Below are 26,480 nucleotides of genomic sequence, written 5' to 3'. Positions count from 1 at the left end.
CCCCCAATAATATATTCAAAAGGAAAACAACGTTCAAGAATAATGTAATTTATTTTTACAAGGCTAACAACAAATAAAATTCACCATTCACAAATGAAATAACTTTTCACTTAATCTCTGGAGGCCTTCCAGCTGGCGGAGGACCCTGGGCTGCAGCCCCAAAAGCCCATGCCTTAATCCGGCCCTGATCCCATTAGCCGATCATGGTGCTGGATACATTACTCACTACGTGAGGTTATGGCCATCATAGGCGCTTGCTAACAACACTTGCCCCAGCAGTGTGTTGCAGGCTATACGGGGGATCTTTGTCAGTGTACTTAAGATGATTTATATTATGTAGCTGCTATAAATTTCCACATAAGCCACTTTGTTGACCTATCATGTTTGGCCAGGTCGCTTCTGAAAAATGGGTTAATACCTCTGTGGGCATCATCTGGTAAGATAAAAATGAAGTCTAGTTTTATTTGTACATATAATTTAAGCAATTTGTTTACCTTTTCTATACTTAGCACTCCTATCGTATTTTTATAGTTTTGTTCTTGTAACGTTTTGACCCCGTGCTGGATATCTCTGATTTAGAGCTTCATAGCTCATCGGATTCATCCAGAAAATCAATAAATATTCTGATTATGTCTATGCGTATTCGCGCGTCTGTCCACAACTGCACATAAGAGGCATTCTCAGCTCCCGCATCGCAAACATCGCCACCTTTCTCTCACCCTCCCCATCCCAGACCCCAGTGCACGAGGGACCAGACTTTGCCTCGGCTTCTCACATTGACGGCTGCCCACACGCACAGCAGAAACGCTCTGTGCTCGCATGATTGACGCTGCCACTCAAAGGCCCCATTCATTGCACTGCGCCTGTCATTCATTTGCAATTCATGACGTGGGAGCGCGCGCGCGTTCGTGTGTGTCCGTGCCCGAGTGGGGAGCAGTGGCGCAGCAGCTGGCGAACCTGGCCGAATTCGATTCCCGCTCACTGCTCAACATCCGGTGTCCAATGTGAAAGGATCCTGGGCCTCCCCTCTGTCGGCTCAACCTTAAATATATTGAGTTGTGTATAAAACATCAGTACTGGGGAGACAAAGGCGGCCGAGCGTAGTGCTGGCCACGCATCCCTTCCGTGCTTGCGAACAGCACTGCCCCCATAGTCTGCTCTTGTCCTTCCATACGTCTGTGCTCCCCACCTTAACGAAACCGCACTGACCAGCGTGGTGAAGTATGGTCAAATAATCCACATAACCGACCCGGCGTGGGCGGTATATTGCGAAAAGCGTGACCACATATGGATCATGCCTTCATATGGCAAGTCCAGCTTCTCTAATCACAATGTAAAAACATAATCCTTTATTAGCCACTTTATACAACGAACACGTAAGGAAATGTCTAGAATTCTGAACACAATCCCTTATTTAACCTTCACCGTATAAAGCGAGACAAAACATTCAGCCAGGTCCAATCAACAGGAGTCGTCCTTTTCCTGTTGTTCAACATCACGTAAATAATTAGTTTCCCTGATTTCACGTTCGATGAAGAGCCGCCGTATTATGGAAGGAGTTTCCACATCTTGCAACCAAGATATTCATCTCGAATGCTGACGGCGACACGTGTGGTCCATTTGGTCCGCAAACTCGAGTTTCGTGTCTCACTCGCACCACCTTCCGAGAAGTGAACCCTACCCACGACGTTGGACTCGGCGCTCGACATAGCGTCCGGCTCATAATGGACAAGTCGGACACCACCGAGACACTACGCAACAACATGAATTCGTGCAGCAGTGGCGGCTAGCAGCAGCAGCGGCGTCTGAACCAGAGGTCGCAATCGGGTACCCGATACCCATACCCGGCTACCCGACCGGGTACGGGTACCCGTTTGCGACCCTGGTGCGGCCGGGTACGCGTACAGGTAGGCCGTGAGTCACTGGTGAGTAACCGTTTGTCACTCATTTCCCAACGTCTCGTCTCTTCTCACAATTCAAGTTCCTAGAATCAACCCACCCACGCCTGCAACATGGCTTCATCCCAGAGGTCGCAATCGGGTACCCAATACCCGTACCCTACCCGATACCCGGCTACCCGTACCTGGCCGGGTATCGGGTACGGGTACCCGTTTGCGACCCTGGTGCGGCCGGGTACGGGTAAGGAATCAAAACCCGTTTGCGACCTTTGGTCTGAACGCAAGCACTATCTCAAGTAGCGGCACAGCAACAGCTGGACATGGGCATCCAGAAGTGTGGACATTATTTAAATTAACAAAATAAAGAAATATAATCTTAATTTTTTAATATGAACAATTACTTATTTCTCCAGGCGGTAGTAGTTACCACATACAGAGGTGGCTACGACACACGTGGTCTGTATTCCAGCACTAGAGGCAGTACAGAGGGCTGTATGTATATGTACGTTGAACTTCTTTCGTAACGTACGTAAGCTAACCTTGCTAATCGAAGGTGCGGGGGAAGGACAAGAGTGTTGGCGGATCACACAGAGATGTTGCGAAGCGCCCCCTTCCAGGAGCGCATACCCTGGCTCGCCAGTAACAATGTGGACTCCACCTGTTCCATCTGTATGGGATAGAGCGTTGCCCCGTCGCATGTGTGGGTGTTCTCCAGGTGCTCCGGAATTCTTCCACTGATTGTCCGATAAAACCTTTATATACAGGGTGGCCCAAGAATTAGGACACACAGGGTCATTATATTCGTTTGAATAATTTAACAAACGTTCAAACTGACTTCCATCAAATGAATACGTGCAAAAATTATATTAAGAAATTAATTAGCCGTTTTAAAAAAGATTACACTGTGTAATCTTTGAACAATCATCAATTATATTTCGTCTCAATTAATTCATGGTTCTTGGTCAAGTTTTGTAAATGACAGATTTGATGTATCCCCACAGGAAGAAATATTGATATTAATAATGACAATAGATAACAAAAAGTTGAACACGTAGACTTTCGCGACCAATATTATCCATAATAAAGGTTTTTGGGTTAGATCGCGTCAGTATAAATGTGTCGTAACCCTCCACCACCCGACACAGCCAGTAAGGTTTGTCACGTAAACAACGTGCCAATTAGCTACTACAGCCCACCGGTGTGTTGGAGATTAAATCCACAACATTTAAAATTTGAATACGTCTCTGATCTCTGCACCTGATGTGTTCAGTGATGACGTCATCTTGCTCTATTTAAGAACAGAGGTAGATTGGTTCACTATTCTGGCAAATCGCCCAATGATGCTGGATGGGTCCGAGCATAAAGCTAGGACCCATCTTTAAAAGGGCTCTTTCCTATATAACAAAAAAAAAACAATTAAATGTTTTAATAACCCTGTGTGTCTGACTTCCGGGCCACCCCGTATAGAGAGCAGCAGAGCTTGGGCGATTGTTGGCACTCGCTCAGCCGGTGGCCACGTTCGCACTCGCTCGTCTGTAGCTCCTCGTGTCTCCGAGTCGTCCTCTCTCTCCGAATATTGTATGGCGGCGTGTTAAACGTTGAAATTATTATCATTATAAAATAAAATAGGTTATTTTTCACACATCCCATCAGCCAAAGTCTTCCGGCAGTTAATTTATTTCAGCAGCAGAGCTTTAAGACAGCAATACCCTGGACTGGATTTAACATTCAGTGTCTCATCAGCAGCCATGACTGCTTGAACCCAGGAGCGAGAGCTGAGCTTGGAGCGGTTTGACAAGAAAGAGACAGCGTTCTGCTAGGTGTGATTAAAGCCCTGAGCCATCAAAGACAATGGCTCCATGAAGCTAAATACGCAGACAATACACCTCTTTTACGTATCTGGCATTGTGGCTGATGGAATGTGTAAACGATGCTTGAAAAAAAATAATGTAGAGGGGCAGATACGTGGAGACACTGTTTGCTTAGTTATTTTATTATAGTCTCCAAAACACTCTTGATTAGGTTTTGTTGTGTATCAAGAGTTTTACGTAAAGCTAGGACCCATCTTTAAGAGGGCTCTTGCCTATAAACATCTGGCAGTTCACCACCATTGGCTCAGGAAATCTTGACTGATGATGAGACAATGAACGTCAAAACCAGTCAAGCGTTTTTCTCGTGGTGAGCCAATGCTGCTGAAATTATGCACTCCCAGAAGGCCGTGTGGCTGATGAGATGTGTAAAAAAAAAAGTACATTTTTTTCATGTGGAGGGACAGATAAAGGGAGAAGATGAATCGTCTGCCCATCAACGAAGGGAAGTGACTCCTTGGATTCACTGCGGGCTGCGTCACCTCACAGACCGAGCAATCACACCGCACGCGTCCCGCAAACCACTGATCCAATCAGCAGAGAAGTGCAAAATAAAATTAATTGCCCAGAACTTTGAACTCAAAAAAGACTACTACTGTGCCCACAGTCCCCGGCTATTGCACCATAAACCCCAATCAGGACAAGCATCACTGGTGGCTACAACTGATGAGTTCGAATCTTGGGAGTCAAACCCATCATCATTACTCTGGGGTTGATAAAAAATAAACAACTACTTTGCAGGAAAGCAGCATGGGTCATCCTATGGGAAGACTGACCTCTGCCATGGGAATGTGGAATTATCCAACACTGGCTCTGAGCTGACCATTGACCTGGAATGTAGGGAGCGGTGGCCAGAGGTGGGACAAAGTCATTGTTATGCAAGTCCAAGTCGAGTCGCAAGTCATCAAATTCATGACTCGAGTCTGACTCGAGTCCAAGTCACATGACTCGAGTCCACATCTCATAGGTGGGACAAAGTCATTGTTATGCAAGTCCAAGTCGAGTCGCAAGTCATCAAATTCATGACTCGAGTCTGACTCGAGTCCAAGTCACATGACTCGAGTCCACACCTCTGGCGGTGGCACAGTGGTTAGGGCACTGGACTACAAACCCGGTGACCAGAGCTCAATTCCTGCTCACAATCAACATCGATGACGAATATCTGAACCAGTTCTGGGCCTCCCTTAGACCGACTCAGTCTTAAATGAGTTACTGGTGCGGTGTGTAAACCTCGCCAAAAGGGAAACAAAGGTGGCCGGGCGTGGTGCTGGCCACCCACCCTCTCTTGTGCCATAACAGCCTTCATAGGTGCTCCCCAACAGCACTTACCCCAACAGTTTGCTGAAGTTAGACGGAAGATCTTTGTCTTTGTTACATGTGTGAATGTGGGTCGAATGTGTGCCTGTGTTAACATGTGTGTATTAACGTGTGTGTGTGTGTGTTAGCGTGTGTGTGTGTGTGAATGTGTTATATAAATATCTACTCAGGGATAACTGTTCAAATGCCCATACGAGACTGTTTGGAAACAATCTTGATTTAAAGCTTTCGTGACTGCATTTGTCTCTCATTGGACATGCTAATTTCTCTGCCACCCCCCCTCTCTCTCCCCCATGCCGCTGATCTCTATACTATACCTCATCACAGAGGCGTTGTTTCTCTGTGTCTCTCTCTCTGTGTGTCTCTCTCACTGTATATGTCTGTCTCCGAGCTTGCACCTGATGGTTGCTTGTGCTGCAATCGAAACGTCGTGATTTTTTTTCCTTTCTACGTGACTTTACCGAAAGAACCAAAGAGTGTTTGGAAACATTTGTAAAAAAAGTTAAATCTGGAAAATATTTTAAATTGCATTTCTACCCAGGCCCCTTGGTATCCATGGTGTGCACAGTGTCATCTCCAACTACAATGTCATCTACCCCGTATTCCTGGCCTCTCTGTGCTGTGTGACGAAGGTCCATCAACGGAAACGTCGCCGATTACATGCGCTATTCAGCATTACTGACACACGTGTGTCGAGTTTGTTATATTATGCTGAATTACATCGATTCCTAGGCTCAGGGCCCGACTTGCGCGTGCAAGGAGCAATGCTTTTCCGGGGTCACTGGTTCGAATTGATCTTGGCGTGGCGGTTATAATGGGGTACACGTTTCTTAAACGCCCCCCCACCACCTCTTGCCACCCATACCATTAATCGGGCTCACCACGGTCTACGATCAGCATTGCGTGTGGCAGAGTGAAGTGTTCGAACCCTGACCCTCTTCCAACACATCTGGTTAGTGTGTAGGACATCAAACAGCACACGAGAGCTCCCTCTAGTGGAGGATTTTCCTTTTGCCTTGAACACGGTCTTCCCACTGAGCTGTACGGCGTGGTCTGTGTGGTGTCGCCCACTGTGCATTGTGTGTGTGCGTGGGCGAGTGGCTCCCTCTAGCGTAACCCGGACCAGCTGGGCAGATAGGAGACCCAACCTCCTGACGTGCCACCCGAGTCCAGCTCCTCCTCTCCTAAACAACAACAAAAGCCAACATTCACTACTAAGTGGAGGTGACATCACCACAGCGACTGTGCCAGCCTTGGTGCACTTTGAGCCCATGTAAAGTGTTGAAGGCTCGCTGGCAGGAGGTCATGGGACAGACCCAGGAGAAATGGGTTGACTGACTGTCTTGCTGCGTTTTAGCTGCCCAGTGCTCCACTCGTTATTGTGAGCTTTGCTCCGCTGTTGATTGTTGTTGGAGGGCGACTGCCTCCAATTGCCCAGACGCATTCACCCCAAGCCGCCTCCACAGAGGCTGGTCTTAATACCACTGGTATCAGTCATCGGCAAGTCCAATCAGCTCTACATCCTCCTGCACCACATCGGCTCCATCTCTTCTCTAGCATGTGCCATGCCAATTTCGCCCCTTCTATCCATCTAAACAGAAGCTGCTTTGACATATGGTGGCTGGACATGCGGGCTACATGACCCAGCCAACACAGTCTCGCTTACCAGAGGTCATCAATATCTGTGAGATCCTCACATAATCCAGTCTAGTTAAACACAGGATGGATCATAGGCAGGCCAGTATTGAAGTCCCTTCAGAGGGGTCCACGTTTCAGAAGGGAGGCCATAATTGTGGCTGAGAACACCTGGAGCTTTGTATAGAGCAACAGGCCAGGCAGCTTCCACACAATTATGCAGCCAAGGAATAGATAATATAATAACACTGAAATGATTAAAAGTGAAACCTCTGCTGTCAAAACGGACCGAGTCATTAGCACACTGCCCAGGTATGGCAACTTCTACACTCTTTCCACAACCGCCCATCACTCATGGGGAGTTAAGAGTGTGGATTGTTTGTCAGTTGCTTTGTTTTTGTCTGGCTAATGGTAAGGCCCCACCTCTTAGCGGTACATTACAGGTTCAGTCTCTAACTCCTTCTCAGAATGAGCTGCAATTACGATATTTGCATCGTGCATAGTATGGTTCACCAATATGGAGCCATCCCTTGACTGCACGCAGGCATAGATCAGCCTCCCATTGTTTCTGTATCAAATGGAAAGAAATCCCTCTAATACAGCCATGAAAAGCTTCTCAAACTACGTGGTGTAAGAAGATATTAATTTTTTTAGGAGCCAGAGGACATCCCTTTCACACCCCAAGGTGAAGGGGGAATGGCTAAGACTTCTGCCCAAGCAGCTTTACGCGGGCATGCCCACTATTATGAACGTCCTTAATCACTGTACACACAGAAACACGCAAAAATACAAAACAAAGATTCCCATATAGCTTCAACAGATTGTTGGGGCAAGGTTTGTTAGTGAGCACCTATGAAGCCTGGCACGGTGCACCAGGCGGTTGGTGGTTATCACTACGCACGGCCGCCTTTGTCTCGCCAGTGGCGATGTTTTAACAGGCCAACTATCGTACTCATTTAAGGCTGAGTTTACCTAGGAAAGACCCAGGACCGGATTAGACATTCTCTGTCACCGTTATTGGTCGTGAGCGGGAATTGAACTTGGTGACTCGGATTCAAAGTGCAGTGCGCTAACCACTGTGCCACTGATCTCCACACACAGAAGCACACACACATGCACGCAGGGACAAAACCACACTGGATTAGACAGACGCATGCACGGAAAAACACACATGCACAGACAGAAACGCACAAAAACAAAACAAAGATCCCTCAGTAAAGCCTAAACAGACTATTAGGGCAAATTCTGTTAGCGAGCTCCTATGAAGGCCAGCAAGGCAGACGAAGGGGTGGGTGGCGAGCATCAAGCCTGGCCGCCTATGTCTCTCCAGTCGCGATGTTTACGCACTGCACCAGGTACTAATTTGAGGCCGAGTCGACTTAGGGGAGGCCCACGACCAGTTCAGATAATCGTCACTAGTTTTGGCTGTGCGCGGGAATCGAACTCAGGTCGCCGGGCTTGTAGTGCAGCGCGCTAACCGCGACACTACCACTCCCCACACAGAAACACACGCACGGACAAAACCACGCATGCATGGTCAGAAACACACATGCACAGAAAGAAACACGCATGCACGCACAGACAGAAACACACACCACGCACCGTTGGCAATGTGAGCGAGAAGGCCACGCTCCTCAGGGCTGAGCCTCAGCAGGGTGTGCAGCACGGGCAGCAGGGCCTGGCGCTCGCTGCCCGGTGGCAGCGATACGAACTTGAGCAGCACGTTCTTGAGGTACTCAAGGCTGGAGACGGCGCCGTCGCGCTCCGCGTTGCGCTCCAGCCGGCGCACCTCACTCTTGAGCACCTGCAGGGCGAGCGCGAGGCAAGCAGCAAGGTTTCGGCTTTAGTTGAGAAGAGGCGCCGCAGGGCGAGCATGCCGCCGCGTGGCATGGACACCTGGGCAGCAGCTTCTGGTACGACAGAAGTCCTCCATTTTTCTCTCACGTCACGCGGAGCGCAGGCGAATCGGCGGTGTGAGAGAAGGGAAACATGAGATATGTGTGTCCCAGAGATGCTTACGAAGTTATGCAGAAGCGTGAGAATGATGACAGGGGGTCTATGGTGACAGGAATAATTCTTAGACGAGTTTGTTTAGTTCCCCAGGAGAGAGATCAAGATACCAGGATGAGTCTCATGAGTAAGAGTCACACGTGCAGTGACGTGTGGAGTGACACGTGGAGCGAGTGCGGAGTGAGGTGCACAGTGAGGTACGCAGTGACGTGAGGTGCCGAGTGATCGGAATGAGCGTGAGGTGACAGTGCGGTGAGCGTGGGGCGGGCGTGGGGCGAGCGTGGGGGTAAGGCCACCTTGATCTGCTCCAACAGGACAGCGTTGGTGGCCTCTGCCTCGTGCAGCACCTCGCTCAGGTGGTCGGCCCGGCGCGACGCGGCGCCCAGCGCCAACGCCAGCTGCTCGCTCGACGGCTCAAGCCCCACGGGGCCGACTGGGGGCAGGGGAGCAGGGACAAGGGCAGCCACGTGTTAAGTAATGAGAGCCAGGCGGACAAATCAACACAATGGTGTGTTTTTTCCCACAAAATAAAATGTTTTCACCTATTTAGGTCGGTGCTCGAGTGGGTGGTGTGGCCAGCACCACGGCCTGGCTGCCTTTTTCTCCCCAGTGGAAAAAATGTACACACCACACCAGGTACTCATTTTAGGCCAAGTCGACCTAGGGGAGACTCAGAACCTGCACGTATACTCGTCACTGATGTTGGCCGCGAGCGGGAACTCAGATCGCCGGATTCATAGCGTGGCACGCTAACCGCGACACCACCGCTGGTTATTGCTCACCACTCTTGACATCTGTGCTGTTGAGGAGTTGCTCCAGCGAAGGAGACTGCTGCGGGGTGGGGGGCAGGGAGGGGGGGCACGGTGGGGCTCGGGGCCCCGATTCCTCCATCCCCTCCCCCTCTTCGCGAGCCGCCACACCCCACGAGCCCCCCGCCTCCAGCACCTCCCGGGCCCCTGTTCGGCCTGGGGCCTGTGCTGAGGCCTGGGCTGCAGATTCAGGCAACGGGGGCGGGGGTTGTGTACGGAGATTTAATCCTTTCCCTTATTATTGAAAAAGGAGCCTACTTGTTAGCATATTTATTCTGTTACTTGCATGCTCCACAACAATGTTAACTATTACGATGTAAACTAATTATGGACATTATAAAGCATGTGAAAAATGTGAGACAATGATACACATTGAACGTGCTTTTGGGATAAATCGTTCGACTGTTGGGACAATTTTAAAGGATAAGGACCGAATTATGCAAAATGTGAAAGGTTCTGTGCCAATGCAGTCCACGATGATTAGTAAGAAAAGAAGCATAGCGATTGAAGAAATGGAAAACTCTTGTGTGTGTAGCTGGAGGACCAGCATCAGCGTTGAATGCCTATAAGCCTTAAGCTAATTTAGGAGAAGGCCTTGAGTTTTTTTGCAGATCTAAAGGCGAAACAGGGCGAGAGTGTTGCTGATGAGACATTTACTGCTAGTCATGGTTGGTTCCACAGATGTAAGGCTCGTGCGAAACTGCATGGTAGCAGCCAGGGAGTTCCCGAAGGCTCTGTCGGAAATCATCGATGAGGGGGATTACCTGCCACAGCAGGTGTTTAATGTCGATGAGACAGGACTATTTTGGCAGAAAATTCCAGATCGGTCATGCATTGTCAAAGAGGAGAAGAATATGCCAGGTTTCAAGGCTGCGAAGGACAAGCTTACTCTCTTACTTGGTGGAAATGCTGCTGGGAACTGCAAACTGAAACCCTTGTTAGTTTAAATTTTGACCTTGTTAGTTTGTTATGCCTAAAACCTAAGGGTCCTCAATAATATTGCCAAAGGTTCACTGCCTCTTGTGTGGAAGTCTAACCCTAAGGCCTGGGTGACTCAGGCCCTCTTCCAAGATTGATTTTTTTCCATCACTTTGTAACTGAAGTGGAAATATACTGCAACAATAACAACCTGCCCTTTCAAGAACCTGCTGTTACTAGATAATGCCCCTGGTCATCCATCTGTCCTGGGCAGTTACCATGCCAACATCCAGGTGGTGCACTTTCCTCCCAATAACACTTCTCTCCTGCAACCTATGGACCAAGGTGTCATATCTACTTTCAAGAGATGCTACCTGTGGATAACTTTCAGAAGGGTGTGAAGGCTACAGGAGGGGAAAGTGGAGTGACGCTGAGACAGTTCTGGAAGGACTATGACATTTACAAGGCAGTTAAGAACATTGATGCTTCCTGGCATGAGATCACAGCTCCCAACATGAATCGTGTGTGGAAGCAGCTCTGCTCCCAGTTTGTTCCTGACTTCTAGAAATTTCAGGAGAATGCAGATTCAGTGATCAACAAGCTGGTGGATATGGTCAAGGAACTACAATTGGATCTGGAGGAAGAAGATTTCCAGGAATTGTTGGAATGCCACACTCAGGAGTTGACCAACAATGATTTGATGGAGCTGGAGTCACACAGGGTGGAGGATGAGGTCACTGAGGAGGAACAGGAGGCCGAGCAAACTAAAGGGTTCAACACCAAATAGCTGGCTGAAGGTTTCAGCATGATTGAGAAGGCACTGGCCTGTTTTGAGTCTCAGGACCCAAACACTGAAAGGTTTACCTAGGTGTCGGCAGCTGTTCATGATGATATTGCCTGTTAGAAGTTGATTTATGAAGGGAAGACAACTGTGCAGACATGTCTTGGTAAGTTTTTCAAAACACAAGCACCAAAGGGAATTAGCATCAACATCTACAAAACATAAAGAACCAGTGGCATCTACATCTGCAAAACATGGAAAACCAGTGGGATCTACATCTGCAAAACATGGAGAACCAGTGATATCTACATCTGAAGAACATGAAGAACCAGTGGCATCTACATCTACAGGAGATTATACAACTTTTAAAGTCATTCCCTGTGTTTGGTGTACACGCCGTCCAACATGTTTGGAATCGACAGCAATAAAGTTTGACTCGCGAACAAATCGACATACGAACAGACCTCTGGAACCTAACTCGTTCGTAAGTAGAGGAGTCCCTGTACTGCTGAGAATCCGGTAACGCACTTCGAAGAGGCCGAGTGTGCGGCTAATGGGATGTGTAAAATAGAATGTATTTTTTTTATTTATGTGGAGGGATAGATGTGGGAAGCAGGTGTTTGTTCAATGAATATATGTTAAACTTCTTATGTACCGTACAAAGTCAAGCGTGCTCACTGGAGGTGCGGGGAAGGACAACAAACTAAACACAAAAATTCTAGATTTGAAGCTTTCGTGACTGCAAGGATTCATATTCTTAGGTTTTTTCGGTAAAGTCACGTAGGTAAAAAATTAAAATTAATAAAATAAAAAAAAAATCACGACGTTTCGGAGGCAACACAAGCTTCCGTCTTCAGGTGGAACCGTCACAGCATGATAGCTGTATCAAGTATTTTTATTTTACTTTTATTAATTAAATTTTTTTACCTACGTGACTTTACCGAAAAAACCTAAGAATATAAACACAAAAAGCCAGTTCTAAACAAATTAGTTTATAAATATTAATTATTTAAAAGCGCAAAGCTCAAAGTGGCTTCCCAATATCAGAAGGAAGAGCGTTTCAGACGGCCGCAGAAGTGCATCCAAAAGCGCTGCGTGATGCGGTGACCATCTTTGTACGATAGCCAGCCACCCCTCACTGGAGCAGCTCCTCCACTCGTGTTTGGGATAGGGTTGTGCATGTGTGCGTGCTCGCGTGTCTGCATGTGTGCACGTGCTGGTGTGCGCATGCGTGCGTGGCTTCACCAGTTACCGCCGGGCTGCTGGCGCCGAGCGCCTGTGCCTCAAGACGGCTCATTCGGCCGTGCATGTCGTGAGCGGCGCGGCGACTCTCGTCCCTTTCTGCCTCCGCTCGCTTCACCTGCGCCCGCATGGGGGGGGTCACCGGACGTTGAACCGTTTATGGTTTTTCCGCACACGCAGAAACGTCAGCAGCACCGGACGCAATGCATTTAGGCTCTTTAGCCTCTTTGGATTTCTTTCGCAGACCGCACGTAGCCAACCGCGCTCATTGAAGGTGCAGGGAAGGAACAAAAACGAAACACCAAAAGCAGTTCCAGTGGCTTCTTAATATCGGAAGGAAGAGCGTTCCAGGTAGACGCAGAAGTGCATCGGAAAGCGCACGATGTGGTGACATTCTTTACACGTCTCCACAGGTGAGACAACGGCGGCTGGGCACAGTGCCGGCCACCTATCCACCCCCTCCGTGTGCTTTGCCGGCCTTCACACTTGCTAACAGCACTTGCCCCAACAGTCTGTTCATGCTATAGGGGGGGATTTTTGTCTTTGTTGGAAACCAGGGTGCCACGGTGGCGAGATGTTAATCCCCTCTGAGAAGAGCGTGGAGCTGCAACAGTGGGTGTGTAATGGTCAGCACACTCGTCATACAATCTACAGGTCACCGGTTGTTTTCCATCTCCCGGCTCGGCAGCTGAAACAATGAGACAAGTTTCTTAAATCTCCACGCCCACCGCTTCTGTCCGCCCCTTCCGCCAGCAGTGGCGCGAGCGAGCAACTGTAGGGGCTACGCCTGTTACCGTTAAACTGCTGAAACGAGGGCGAGAGACGAACCGAGCGGTGATTTAGGCCTTCGTGCCATTTGTGCGTCCCTCCGTGCGTGCCAATCGTTGCATGTGTGTTCGTTACGAAATACTCCACTGGAAAACGGTTACCGGGTTCCTGAGTAAGAAGAGACGGTAATTGACTTGGAAAACGGCTATCGGCTCATTTAACACGCAGTAGGCTTCCGCGACCAATGTTACTTGCGTAAATATAAATGCGTCGTTAAACCTGCCACCACCTGACTCGGTTGTTGTTTAACAGACCCAGCCATTAAAACCTTCCCTGTGGCCCTTATACGAATGTTAATAACAACAATAACAATCAACTATCTATAACCGTTGTCATTATATAACTTGCTGACGTGCGCCTAGTTGACATCTGTGAAAAAAGAGTTTTATATTATAGCTCATCGGATTCCTCCAGTCTAAATAAATATTTTTATTCAAGCGACAGCCACAACTCTGGCTGTCACCAGATGATGCTAACTAACGTCGTAAACCCACAACATTGTAAATGTTGTCGTTAAACCTGCCACCACCCACAACATTGTAACATTGTAAATGTTGTGGGTTTACTTTCCAACACACCAGTGTGCTGAACGAGTTAAGAAATGTAATTTTTGTTTACATGACAAACCTTACTAATTGGCGGTATCAGGTATTGGCGGGTTTAACGACATTTATATTTCCGTGATCGAACCCAAAACATCTCAATTATGGATAATATTGGTCGTGAAAGCTTCCGACTACAACGTGTTAATTAGAATGGCATCCTCCAGTGGCAGCTGTCCATGTGCGGCACAAGGTGACTCAGCACCTGGACCGCGAGCGGGTGTTGCTAGTTGGGAGCGATGAAGGCTGCTGTGTATCATCCCATTTGAGCGGTAACCTTTCTAAGTTGGTCAATATGAACCATGACGACAGCACACAATGGCCTATTCATTTCAAATTACGTCACAGGAACTTTAATGTCCACTGTGAAGCAGAAGCCTCGGATTGTATGTTTAGTCCAGACAGTGGATCGTTACACCATGGTGGCAGCTCCATATGTCAGTTAAAAACGTTAAACGTTGTTTATTACTATAGATATTTCTATCTGTGCAACAAAGCGGGAACCAAATATATGTTTGCCGGCATGTCATGCAGTTACTGGTAAAGCAAACTAAATTATTTGAACAAAACTAATTCATGAAGGCATGAAGCGAGGTGATGGTGGTGGTGATTAAACTATACCAAGGTCCTGGAAGGAAGCATTGGCTGTGCCATTGGCAATGGGACCAGGGAAATGGAAAAAAACATTACAATATGTGATAGAATTAATGGCACTAGCTGTAATAACAATGAAGAGTTAAAATCTGACCCATAAGACTCACACTGGACCCATAGACTTACACGGGTCCCACAGACTTACGCAGGATGACTTACCTGTTCTTTCAATGCTCCTTTCTCGGACTCACTCTGAGCTCTGAGTGTCGTGATGGAGCTCGTCAGCTCTGCACGCAGACACGCGCATTCAGCCCGCACCGCAGTCAACCTGCACAGAACAACAAATACAAAGATCCCCCCCCCGGGTAGCCTTAGGAAACTGTTGGGGCAAGTTCTGTACGCGGGCACCGATTAAGGGCGGCACGGCGCACTGAGTGTGTGATGTGGTCAGCACCACGCCCAGCTGCTATCTTCCCAGTGCTGATGTTTACACATCGCACCAGGTACTCATTTAAGGCTGGGTCAACCTAGTTTTGACCTCCTGCCAGCGAGCCTTCGACACTTCACGTGGTCTCAAAGCGCAACCAGCATGGCACAAGCGCCATGGTGACATCACCGCCAAATTTGTGGTGAACGGTGGTTATTGTTATTATTGTTATATCTGGTACAGATACAATGGAAGGCTGATTAATGGCCCAGTGCAGTCAGGGGATGGCTCCCTACTGTTGACCTGAAGTGTGCTACTAAGGCTTTACCATCAGCCCTACAAAAACAAAGCACCTGCCTGGGTGTTTTGTGTTATGGGGCAGTTTTGGAGACAGTGGAGAGGTTTTCATACTTGGGCAGTGTGCTTATGACCAGATCCGGTTTGACAGTAGAGGTCTCACTCTGAATCAGAGTATTTTATGACATCAAATATAGTAAAACCTCTTTCTTTGTCGATTTTTCTTTAAAGAAATTCGATTATTTGCCATTTTATATTTGTACACCACATCGTGGGGAGGGGGAACTTGCGCTGTGCAGCAGCGGTGGTTTTGTTTTACTTAATTCACTGGGTCTAAGCGTCAGGTGAGTGGAGGAAATGCGAGCAACAGTAAAATGCATAAGTGATGAATTTTACTTAAAAGGCAGAATTGTTGGATAGATTTGCTCGTGGTGACGGTGTGTCTGCTGACCATCATCATCACACCATCATCCAAGGTAAATTAAACTTCCAAATTTACAGTATAATGTATGTGTTTTATTTAATACTAGCGGTAAGTACACGTCGTTGCCCGGGCGAAAAAGACAGACACACACATCGACTTACACACACTTTCTATGTACATGAGTATAGTGGAAGTAGCAAGGAACAGAAATATGATTTGTCTGCACACAAACATTATGACTGTAATATTATCAAGGTGATTATTGAAAAAATTGGTTTCTATCAAGGTGATTTGACACCAAAAAAAAAAGGAATGCAGAGCAAGTTAATAATAAAATAATAGTTGTGAGCACACAAACGAAAATATGCGAATATTTTGAAGGCGATTATAAAAATACCAGGTTTCTGTGTACAAGAGTTGAGCGAAAGAAGCAAGAAATACAAAAATTAATTGTCTGCACACAAACATTATTAATGTACATTGATTGTGTATTTCGGTAAAGTCACGTAGATAGAAAAATAATGAAAAGTGTAAAAATATCACACAATACCATACAACAACAACCGCCATTCGGCACAAGTGGCGGTGATGTCACTGCGAGGCTTGTGGCAGGCTATGTGCACCTTGAGGCCATGTCAAGTGTCCAACGCCCACTGGCAGGAGGTGACGAGGCAGACCCAGATGCCACAGGTCGACTGACTGAGACGACTGGCTGATGCACCACCTGTGCCCCCTACTGTGCCAACTTACTGTGCTTTAGCCACCCGGCGCTCCGCTCGTTGTTGTGAGCGTCGCTCCTCCGCCCCCCGTTGTTGTTGGAGGACGACTGCCTCCAACTGGCCAGTAGCGTCCTTCACGAGCCTCCTCTACAGAAGCCGATCTTGAGACCACTGGTACCAGTCATCAGCAAGTTCACTAAGCTCCACGTCCTCTTGTACCACATCACTCCATCTCTTCTCTAGCCCGTGCTGCGTCCGTTTAGCCCCCACGGTCCGGCCGAACAAAAGCTGTTTAGGCATGCGGTGGCTGGGCATGCAGGCTACATGGGCCAGCCAACGCAGCCTTGCCTGCCGGAGCTCACCGATGGGACTTTGGCCGCATCTTTCAAGGATTTGTGAGCTCCTCACACAATCCAGCCTGGTTAGATCCAGGATGGATCGTAGGCAGGCCAGCCTAAATATTTGTAACCGGTAAAGATGTTCCATTAGGGGGGTCCACGTTTCGCATGCGTAGAGAAGGGAGGGAATGACTGTGGCCGAGAAGACCTAAAGCTTCGTTGCGGAACGACAGACCAGGTAGTTTCCACACAGCGTTACGCAACCGATGAAAAGACAATGCCGCTGGACTGATTCGGAGTGAGACCTTTGCTGTTAAACCGGAGCCGGTCATGAGCACACTGCCCAGGTATGGCGAACTCTCCACTCTCTCCACAAGCGGCTCATCACCAATTGGGAGTTGTGGGGGTGAAGTGTTTGATGGTAAAAAATACCCAGGCAGGTGGTTAGTTTTGGTGGGGCTGATGGCAAGGCCCCACCTCTTAGTGGCAAGCTCCAGGTTCAGCAGCAGTGCCTCCAACTCCTCCTCTGAGTGAGCAGCAATTACCAGATCATGGGCATACATAACATGGTTGACCAATAGGGAGCCATCCCTTGACCGCACCCGGAAATCGATTAGCCTCCCATTGCATCTGTAGCAGATGGGAATTCCTCCGGTACAGCTACTGAAGGCTTCACAAAGTACGTGGTAAAAATAGATGTAAAATAATGTGGGAGCCAGAGGACATCCCTGTCGCATCCGAAGGTGTACAGGCAATGGCTCCGACTCCCGGCCACGTAGTTTTACCCGGGCGGCAGTCACGGAAGTTGTAAGTGAAGATAAGTAATGTAATAATAGGAAGGTGATATTTTCAAAAGTTGGTGTATTTGAACGTGAGTTGACACAATAATGAAGATGACATTTTAACGTGAGTTGACACAATAATAAAGAGGAAAGCAATGGCCAAGTTATAAGCCAAAAAAATTCCGTATTTTTCCGCATATAACCCCCGGGGCATACCACTTTTTACAAACAAAACAAGACCCTGTGGGGTATATGGAAGTGCGGGCTATCCCAAAAATATTATACACGTGTGACATGTCATAACTCGTTTAATGTTTTCATGGTCAGACTATCCACTATGCAACACTTATCTTTGACTAAAGCACTGCTGAATAAACCACTCACACTAAAATTGCACATGTTATCACGTTTTAAATTATTCGAATTGTTTGTACAATGAAACGACAATTTTTGAAGTGGGCGCACTTTGTTTACCGTAATACTTCCAGTGGCTGTAGGGGGGTGCGAAAGTTTCAGCTGAGGCTATGGATTGAATAATGGGAAGGGTCTTAACAAGCGTCTACCAGACGCGGAATCATAATTGCTGAGTCCCTTAGGCCGCTGATATTGGCTGAGCACTATACAGTCGCGACCATGAGCTTTGTTTCAAACTTCCAATGGCTTTGTTGCCAGGAGGCAATGGCGTTACCGTAGTGCCACTATTGTCTGCACAGTGCGCAATCTACCAGTTATTTTTGGTTTATTACATGCCCTTTAATTTCATCTTCATTATTGTGTGAACTCACGTTCAAATATCAACTTTTAGAACTCACGTTCTAATACACCTATTTTTTAAAATATCACCTTCCTATTATTACATTACTTCTCTTCACTTACAGCTTTCGTGACTGCAGGATTTCACATTCTTTTCCTCTTTCTGTTACGTCACGTAGCTACATTTTAATAAATGTAGCATTTGTCAAAATGCCATACACACCATACAAATCCTACACCTAATATTTTTTGCTTATAACTTGGCCATTACTTTCATCTTTATTACTGTGACAACTCACATTCAAATACACCTATTTTTGAAAATATCATCTTCCTATTAATACATTATTTATCTTCACTTACAGCTTTCGTCACTGCAGGATTTCATATTCTGGGATTATGTAATACGGGAGGACGTGGAGCTGAGTGGACCTGCCAATGACTGGTACCAGTGGTGTCAAGATTGGCCTCTGTGGAGGAGGCTCGTGAAGGACGCTACTGGGGAGTTGGAGGCAGACGCCCTCCAACAACAACGGAAGGTGAACGAGGTGACGTTCACAACGAGCCGAGCACAGGCAGCTAAACAGAGAAAGTTGACACAGCGGAAAGTACAGGTGGTGTATCTGCCAGTTATCTCAGTCGGCCAACCCATAACACCTGGGTCTGTTCCGTGACTTCCTGCCAGTGAGCCTTTCGACACTCCGCACACACCTAGCCTGGCATAGGCGTTGTGGTGATTTGACTGCCACTTAGTGGTGAACAGCAGTTGCTGTTATGTGTGAGAGACCCACTCGTGTGTGTGAGATACCCACTCGTGTGTGTGAGAGAGACCCACTCGTGTGTGTGTGAGAGACCCACTCGTGTGTGTGTGTGTGTGAGAGACCTACTCGTGTGTGTGTGTGTGAGAGACCCACTCGTGTGTGTGTGTGTGAGAGACCCACTCGTGTGTGTGTGTGTGAGAGAGAGACCCACTCGTGTGTGTGTGTGTGAGAGACCCACTCGTGTGTGTGTGTGAGAGGCCTACTCGTGTGTGTGTGTGTGTGTGAGAGAGACCCACTCGTGTGTGTGTGTGTGAGAGACCCACTCGTGTGTGTGTGTGTGAGAGAGACCCACTCGTGTGTGTGTGTGAGAGAGACCCACTCATGTGTGTGTGAGAGACCCACTCGTGTGTGTGTGTGTGTGAGAGAGACCCACTCGTGTGTGTGTGTGAGAGACCCACTCGTGTGTGTGTGTGTGTGTGAGAGAGACCCACTCGTGTGTGTGTGTGTGTGAGAGAGACCCACTCGTGTGTGTGTGTGTGTGAGAGAGACCCACTCGTGTGTGTGTGTGAGAGACCCACTCGTGTGTGTGTGTGAGAGACCCACTCGTGTGTGTGCGTGTGTGTGTGTGAGAGACCCACTCGTGCTGCAACCTGGCCTGCGTTTCCGCGTGCTCCCTCTGGGCAAGTGCGTGCCTCCCCGTCAGAGCCTCCACCTGTACCACCAGCTCCTCAGCGTCCCCTCGGCTCACATCCAACGCCACGCGCGTCTCCTGCAGCCGCAGCGTCAGCTGATCCACCAGCCCCGACAGGCGCTCGCTAACAGACAAACATCCCCCGCATAGACTTCAAAAGACTGTTGGGGCAAGTGCTGTTCACGAGCACCTATGAATAATCAACGTTTTTGGGTTTAGATCGCGTTATTTATAAATGTGTCGTAACCCTCCACTACCCGACACGGCCAATCAGTAAAAAAGTGTCACGTTGACAAAAGACAATTAGTTCACTGCTTTAGCCCACCTGTGTGTTATATAGAGCAGCAGCAGGGTGCTCTATATAGAACGGGAGACACAGCAGAGCCTCACCATTCTGGCGAATTGTCCGATGATGCTGGATGCAATTACCAGCGAAACGTCGTACTCAAATTGTAAATGTTGTGGTTTCACGCTTCAACACACCGGTGGGCTAAAGCAGTGAACTAATTGTCTTTTGTCAACGTGACACTTTTTTACTGACTGGCCGTGTCGGGTGGTGGAGGGTTACGACACATTTATAAATAACGCGATCTAAACCCAAAAACGTTGATTATGAATAATATTGGTCGCGAAAGCCTACGTGTTAAACTAAGTACCTATGAAGCCGGCAAGGCACACAAGGCAGTGTTTTGGCCAGAATTACGCCCGACCGTCTGTCTTCCGTGCTGTTAACACACCGCACAACATTTAATGCTGTGTCGATCTAGCGGAGGTGTCGGGACTGTTTTAGATATTTGTCACTGATGTTGGCCGTGAGCAGGAATAAAATTTGGGTCACTGGGTTTGTAGTGCAATGCGCCAAGCACAACACTATCGCTCCTCACACACGAAGAACACACGCAACAACACTTGCCAAACACAGGCAACACACACCACTCACACAGCACAGGCAGTTTCAAGGGTATTTTTTGTAACCAGGTCCACATGATAAGCCACTTCGTTGAGCTATCTTGCTGTACTGTTTCTCCTGGCGAGCCAGGGTTATGGATGCTCCTCCTCGACACCCACGGGAAGGGAGTTTAACAAACATCTCTGCGTGTGATCCACCAACCCTCAGTGCCTCCACAGTTCTGGATTCAGGCTACATGGGTGGCTACCACCACAGCCCGTCTCAAGCTATTTAATTACAGGGTGCAGACCACCGGTCGCTATAAACTGTGTTTTTTTTTTCTTTCTGGCTGATGATGTACAATTGAGTTGGTGGCATGTTTTCACGTGTCTTGTTCGGTTTGTAACAAGATGGTGATCTAACACTCACTGTACCATGGGGTCAATGCAAGTTCATGCTTGGTTGTGCAATATCAGTAGCTTTAATGTTCACAAACTGGTTTCGACTGGTTTCTACCGATTGTTAAAAGTGTGATACGATATTCCTCGTTATTCACGAACTTGCTATCCGCGATTTTGTCTATCCCCTAATCAATTCCGGAACTCTACATGACTACTACATCGAGACAAAGAAAGTGATGAGATAAAGTGATGAGAGAGAATGTGAAGCAAAGAAAGTGATCGAGATAAAGCAATGAAATAAAGTGATGACAAAAAGAGGTGAGACATAGAGAGAACTTCTCGATGCTTTAGAAGCATCTGCAGACGCCACGCATAGCATATTCGTTGGCTAATATCATTATCCGCAAAATTAGCAATTTACGAGCATCTCCAGAAAATATTCCTCGCAAATACTACAATTGCTTTGATGTCTACAAAATATTCAGACATAGTTTATGTAATGAAATCACCTATACAGACGGCTGTTCAGATAGTAAGAGACAACAATGCCAGAGGAGGAGACATCAGTGAGGCTGAGAACTCAAATTTGAACAGGGAAGAAAGAGTGATTCTGTTGTCCCTTTATACTGTAATAAGATAATATAGATGCTCATAAACAAAGATTTAAAGTTATTGTTCCATTGGAAACGGACATGATTATTTAACTCAGTGTTACTAGCCGGACTAAATGTAAATAGTCACATTGAGAGAAAGGACGTATTCAGTGAGTGTTGATATTCATTTTCACCAGCCTGTTCTGCGGTGGTGACAACGATCCCCATACGGTCTGTAACGAGGTGGAACAAGCTGACTGGTGATGCCGCTGCAACAACCGTGGCATTGTTTGTGGTTGCGTGGGTCTCGAACACGAGATCAAGAGAGGGCCAGGGTGTTGCCTACGGGGGGGGGGTACAAGTAACACCACTCTCGTGTTGTCAGCGACACACACATTTACACCTCACAGGACTTGTTGAGAGAAGTGGGGAGATGTTAACTACCTCACCTGGTATACAGGAGGTCGTGGGTTTGATCCTGACCCTGACGCCTGTATATTTGGAGTTTGCATGTCTCTCTCCCTGTGGTCATGGGGATTGTTCTCCGAGCTCTCCAGATTTTCCTTACAAATTTATAAACATGCATTTAGAGTATTTGGCTGCTATAAATGTCCACTTGATAAGCCACCTCGGGTGAGCTTTCATTTGTGGCCAGGTTGCTTCTGAAAAAGAGCTATGTAGCTCAGTGGGCCTTACCTGGTAAAATAACGTTGGGTTTAGTTTTGCTGTATTTCGCTTTGGTGTTCAGTAAATACTACACTAAAAACTGACATCTCCTTCGGTGTCCAATCTGTCACTGATACAAAAATAAGATTTTCTGCCTCACTACACATTCTCCCAGTACTCTTCATTTCCCCGTAGGTGACAGGATTTATACTCTCAGGACAGTGCAATCGAACTTGTGCCCTAAAGTTAAGCCAAACTACTCAATAAATGAAACTTGAATTACGGATTACACATCGCAATCATCGCCCCCTAGTGGCAGGCTATCAATTGCTTGTAGGTCAGGTGCTGAGTCACCTTACCCTGCATAGGGACAGCTGCCACTTGGGGGTGCCCTTCAAAACCACAAAAATACCTGAGTTGTCATGTGATGCGAGTCTCTTAGCACTTGTATGCACGTAAGCATGTTGGACTTTTATCGCACCGTGCGTAGCTAACCGTCCTTATCGGCGTAAAAGGAGGGTGCGCTCCATTCGAAAAACCAAACCGCGACCAGGGAATGCCTCACGTCTCTTTCTCAGCCAGGTCGGTTGGGGCGACGGCGGGCGAGCGAGACTTCTGCTGTTTGAAGACACTGTGCACGCGCACCTTGTAAGCCTCAAACTCGGCACGCACCAACTTCAACTCCGTCTGGGAGATGCGGCGGGGAGGTGCAGGGGAGACACGGAGAAACACGGGGAGGTGCAGAAGACATGGGGAGATGGGGGGAGACACAGGGAAATGGGGGGAGGTGCAAGGAGACACAGGGAGGCACGGGGAGACGCGGAGAAACACGGAGAGATGCGGGGAGGTGCGAGAAGACACGGGAAGGCAACGGTTGATACAGGGAGACAAGAAGATACGCGGGGGGGGGGGGGGGTGCATGGGGAGGAGTGAGAGACAAGGAGACAGAGGTGGACAGACAGGAAGACACATCGAGACATGAGTGTTAATAGCAATAGCCACAAGCATAGTCGCCTGTGCAAACCAGAGAGAACACACACAAGACAGTGCACAAACCATGAAAGCAAGACAGAAAAATGTTTACGTTTCACAATATTAATGAGATAATACAAGTGAGATGGAACAGGACTGTAAAAAAAAGGAAATACAACACGGCAACATGATAAAAACCACAAACCAGACACACAAGACAGGAAAACAATACATAAAATAAATTATACACGATGATTGAGACAACGCAAATGAGATGGCACAAACAAGACAATGCAAATAAGACTGTACAAACGAGACGAAGCCAATCAGACTGTACAAACGAGACAATGCAAATCAGACTGTACAGACAAAAAAATAAACGATTCATGTCTCATGTCTACACGTTGCGATGGCTCGTCAAGGCTCGTCAAACCGCAAGGCAAGAGCGCGGATGAATGCCCCCTCTCGCTCCCCCTCCTGCTCAACTTTGATCTCCGACCTTTGCCCGAAGCTCTGAACCCACGAGCTCGTAGCCACCGACCTTGGTGGAGGAGCATGCCTCCTCCAGCACGGCGGCCCTGAGCGTGAGCGCCGTCACGGCGGCCTGGTGCTGCAGGGCGGCCACGCGGGACTGCTCCTGGCAGCGGTGCTTCTCCCCGCTCACCTCCGCCAGCAGCAGCTGGGGGATCGGCAACGTCCACGCGGTGTGTCACGTCATCGCACTCGACAACCATGTCTTTTAGCGCATGAGTACATAAGTCACCCGATAACCGTTTCATGTTTCTGTAACTTAATTGTAATTAAATTGCAGTTATTTTTATTTTAGCAGTTAAGGCTCACTGAGCAATATAGCTCTTTTTCAGAAGTAACCTGGCCACAAATGATAGCCCAAAGAGGTGGCTTATCACGTTGAAATTTAGAGCAGCCAAAATATATATATATTTGCAAGTGTGGAGGGAAAAACCGGAGGACCCCGAGAAAAACCCACGCGACCACAGGGACAATCTGCAAACTTCAAATATGCGGCAGGTGTTGGGATGGAACCCACTACTTCCTGTATACCAGGCAAGGTAGTTAACATCTCGCCACAATTGTTACAATGATCAGTCTGACAATAATCTGCCCGAGTCGACTCACGTTACAGGAAATTCAATGCACAACACCGATTTATGTGTGAATAATTTTTTCTTCAGGAGACACAGTTCTTGTTGCTTTTATTTCTATCTGCTAGAAATGTGGCAAATTAAAATGTCATTACTCTGCTTCCATAACGGATTTAAGACAATACACTGAGCAAAAAGTTAGGAGAGACCACTCTTACGTCGAATGTCAAAGTAAAAATAAATAAGCATAACAACATAAATAATTATACTAATATGAATTACAACAATGATATACGGATTACTCTTTGGTTCTTTCGGTAAAGTCACGTAGAAAATAAATAAATAAATTTAATAACAGACTACCGCGTTTCGATTGCAACACAAGCAACCGTCATCAGGTAGAACTAAATTTGACAGAGACAAAACACAGACACGGAGACACACAGACATACACACAAGCAGGGGGGGGGCAGAGAGAGAGGTAGGTCTGCTGGAGCAGCTGCTGGAGCAGAGAAATACGCATGACATATCTGTGTGTCTATGTTGTGTGTCTCTCTCTGTGCGTCTCTGTGTTGTCTCTCTCTGCTTGTGTGTCCGTCTGTGTGTCTCCGTGTTTGTGTTTTGTCTCTCTCGCAAATTTAGTTATACCTGATGACAGTTGCTTGTGTTGCAATCGAAACATTGTATTCTATTATTTAATTTATTTTCTTTCTACGTGACTTTACCGAAAGAACCAAAGAGTAATTCCTCCAGTCACGAAAGCTTCAACACAAGTTTGAACCACCTCTATGGGTAAGATGTAAGTTTGTTTTCTCTCTCTCTGTGTCTGAGTATTTAAGTTTGTTTTCTCTCTGTGTGTCTCTGTCAAATTTCACACTTAACTTCAGATTTAGCAATCTTTGGAGATCATAATCAACCAGTTTATGCGTTAACTGTGTGTTAGCCGACTCTCTGTGTTGCGTTGCATTGCATTACATTTCCAAAAAAATTGCTACATTTTGTTTTCCAAAACTGCCTATTTCTCTCTCTAAAATTTACCAGGCTCTCAAAGGTCCATTCGCTCTTTCTCTCCCTCGGTCGCTTCGGGGTGAATTTCCACACAACTCTCTCTAAAATGTACCAGTCTTGTTGGGTCTTTCATTGACATGCTTATTTCTCTGCTCCAGCAGGTGCTCCAGCAGACCCACCTCTCTCTCTGCTCCCCCCCTCTCTCTATTTAAGGCCTCGACACAGAGGCATTGGGTCTCTGTGTGTCTATGTTGTGTGTCACTGTGTTGTCTCTCTCTGCTTGTGTCTGTCTGTGTGTCGCCGTGCCTGTGTTTTGTCTGTCAAATTTAGTTCTACCTGATGACAGTTGCTTGTGTTGCAATCGAAACATTGTATTCTATTATTAATTTATCTTCTTTCTACCTGACTTTACCGAAAGAACCAATGAGTAATTCCTGCAGTCATGAAAGCTTCAAATAAAGTTTAATATACGGATATAATCAACATTATAAACATAAATATACATCTCTCGGCCACAGGCGAGCTGAAGTAGTACATCCAGCGATTACTTCTTGGCACCCAACAAAATAGAAATTAATACTTTAATTTTGTAAGTGGAGGGACAGATATGTGAAGGAGGCATATTGTCTGCTTATTTTGTAACTTTAAATTCTACACAATGACACCAATGATCAGTCCCCGAATAAAGTTACAAATGAAGAAAAGAAGGAACGGGTGACAGGATCAATACCTTTTGTTCTTCCATCTGTTGCTGGGCTTGCTCCAACTGAGACTGTGAGGTGTCGAGAGTGGCCTGCTGCTCGGTTTCCTGGTGACAAAGTGATATTTAAACGATGCGGGGTTAGCGACTCGGCCACAACCCATCATTACTATGAAGAAAATAGTGATGAGCTCACATTGCACGGCTATTATGAACCCCAAGAATGAGATGGACACCCAACCCTAATTTTCCAGTGGTTGGCAGCTCATTGCGCGTGTGAGCTTTCTCCGCATGCACCAGTTTCCTCCCACGTGTATAAACGTTATTTCCATATTTTCTACAATGATCGTTGTTTACCTGGGAAAGTTTAACTGAATCTCACATAACTCTTATTTCAGGGGGGTCCAGCCAAAGTCTTTGAAATAGAGGGCAAAGATTGTGCACCTCCGATGAG

The 26,480-nt window shown here is 47.2% G+C and overlaps 1 protein-coding gene across 4 annotated transcripts in view; it reads right to left on the bottom strand.

Moving 5' to 3' along the window:
• Window positions 1-1,334: 1,334 nt before the first annotated feature.
• Window positions 1,335-26,480, bottom strand: part of GCC2 (GRIP and coiled-coil domain containing 2) — a 91,187-nt gene continuing 66,041 nt past the window's right edge. For 3 of the 4 annotated variants that reach the window (XM_078876324.1, XM_078876325.1, XM_078876326.1), the window contains 10 exons: window positions 26,057-26,134; window positions 23,757-23,894; window positions 22,809-22,930; window positions 19,642-19,818; window positions 14,722-14,830; window positions 12,482-12,596; window positions 9,511-9,717; window positions 9,025-9,161; window positions 8,321-8,522; window positions 1,335-6,267 (listed from right to left, as the gene is read on the bottom strand). In XM_078876324.1, coding sequence (XP_078732450.1) covers window positions 6,191-6,267; window positions 8,321-8,522; window positions 9,025-9,161; window positions 9,511-9,717; window positions 12,482-12,596; window positions 14,722-14,830; window positions 19,642-19,818; window positions 22,809-22,930; window positions 23,757-23,894; window positions 26,057-26,134 — 1,362 coding nt within the window. In that variant the 3' untranslated portion in view covers window positions 1,335-6,190. The remainder of the gene's footprint in view (window positions 6,268-8,320; window positions 8,523-9,024; window positions 9,162-9,510; window positions 9,718-12,481; window positions 12,597-14,721; window positions 14,831-19,641; window positions 19,819-22,808; window positions 22,931-23,756; window positions 23,895-26,056; window positions 26,135-26,480) is intronic. The other variant, XM_078876327.1, reaches the window with a different exon arrangement.

The sequence above is a fragment of the Lampetra fluviatilis genome, chromosome 43, assembly GCF_964198595.1.
Source record: "Lampetra fluviatilis chromosome 43, kcLamFluv1.1, whole genome shotgun sequence".
Taxonomy (NCBI): Eukaryota; Metazoa; Chordata; class Hyperoartia; order Petromyzontiformes; family Petromyzontidae; genus Lampetra; species Lampetra fluviatilis.
This window is presented reverse-complemented; position numbering and strand designations above follow the sequence as displayed.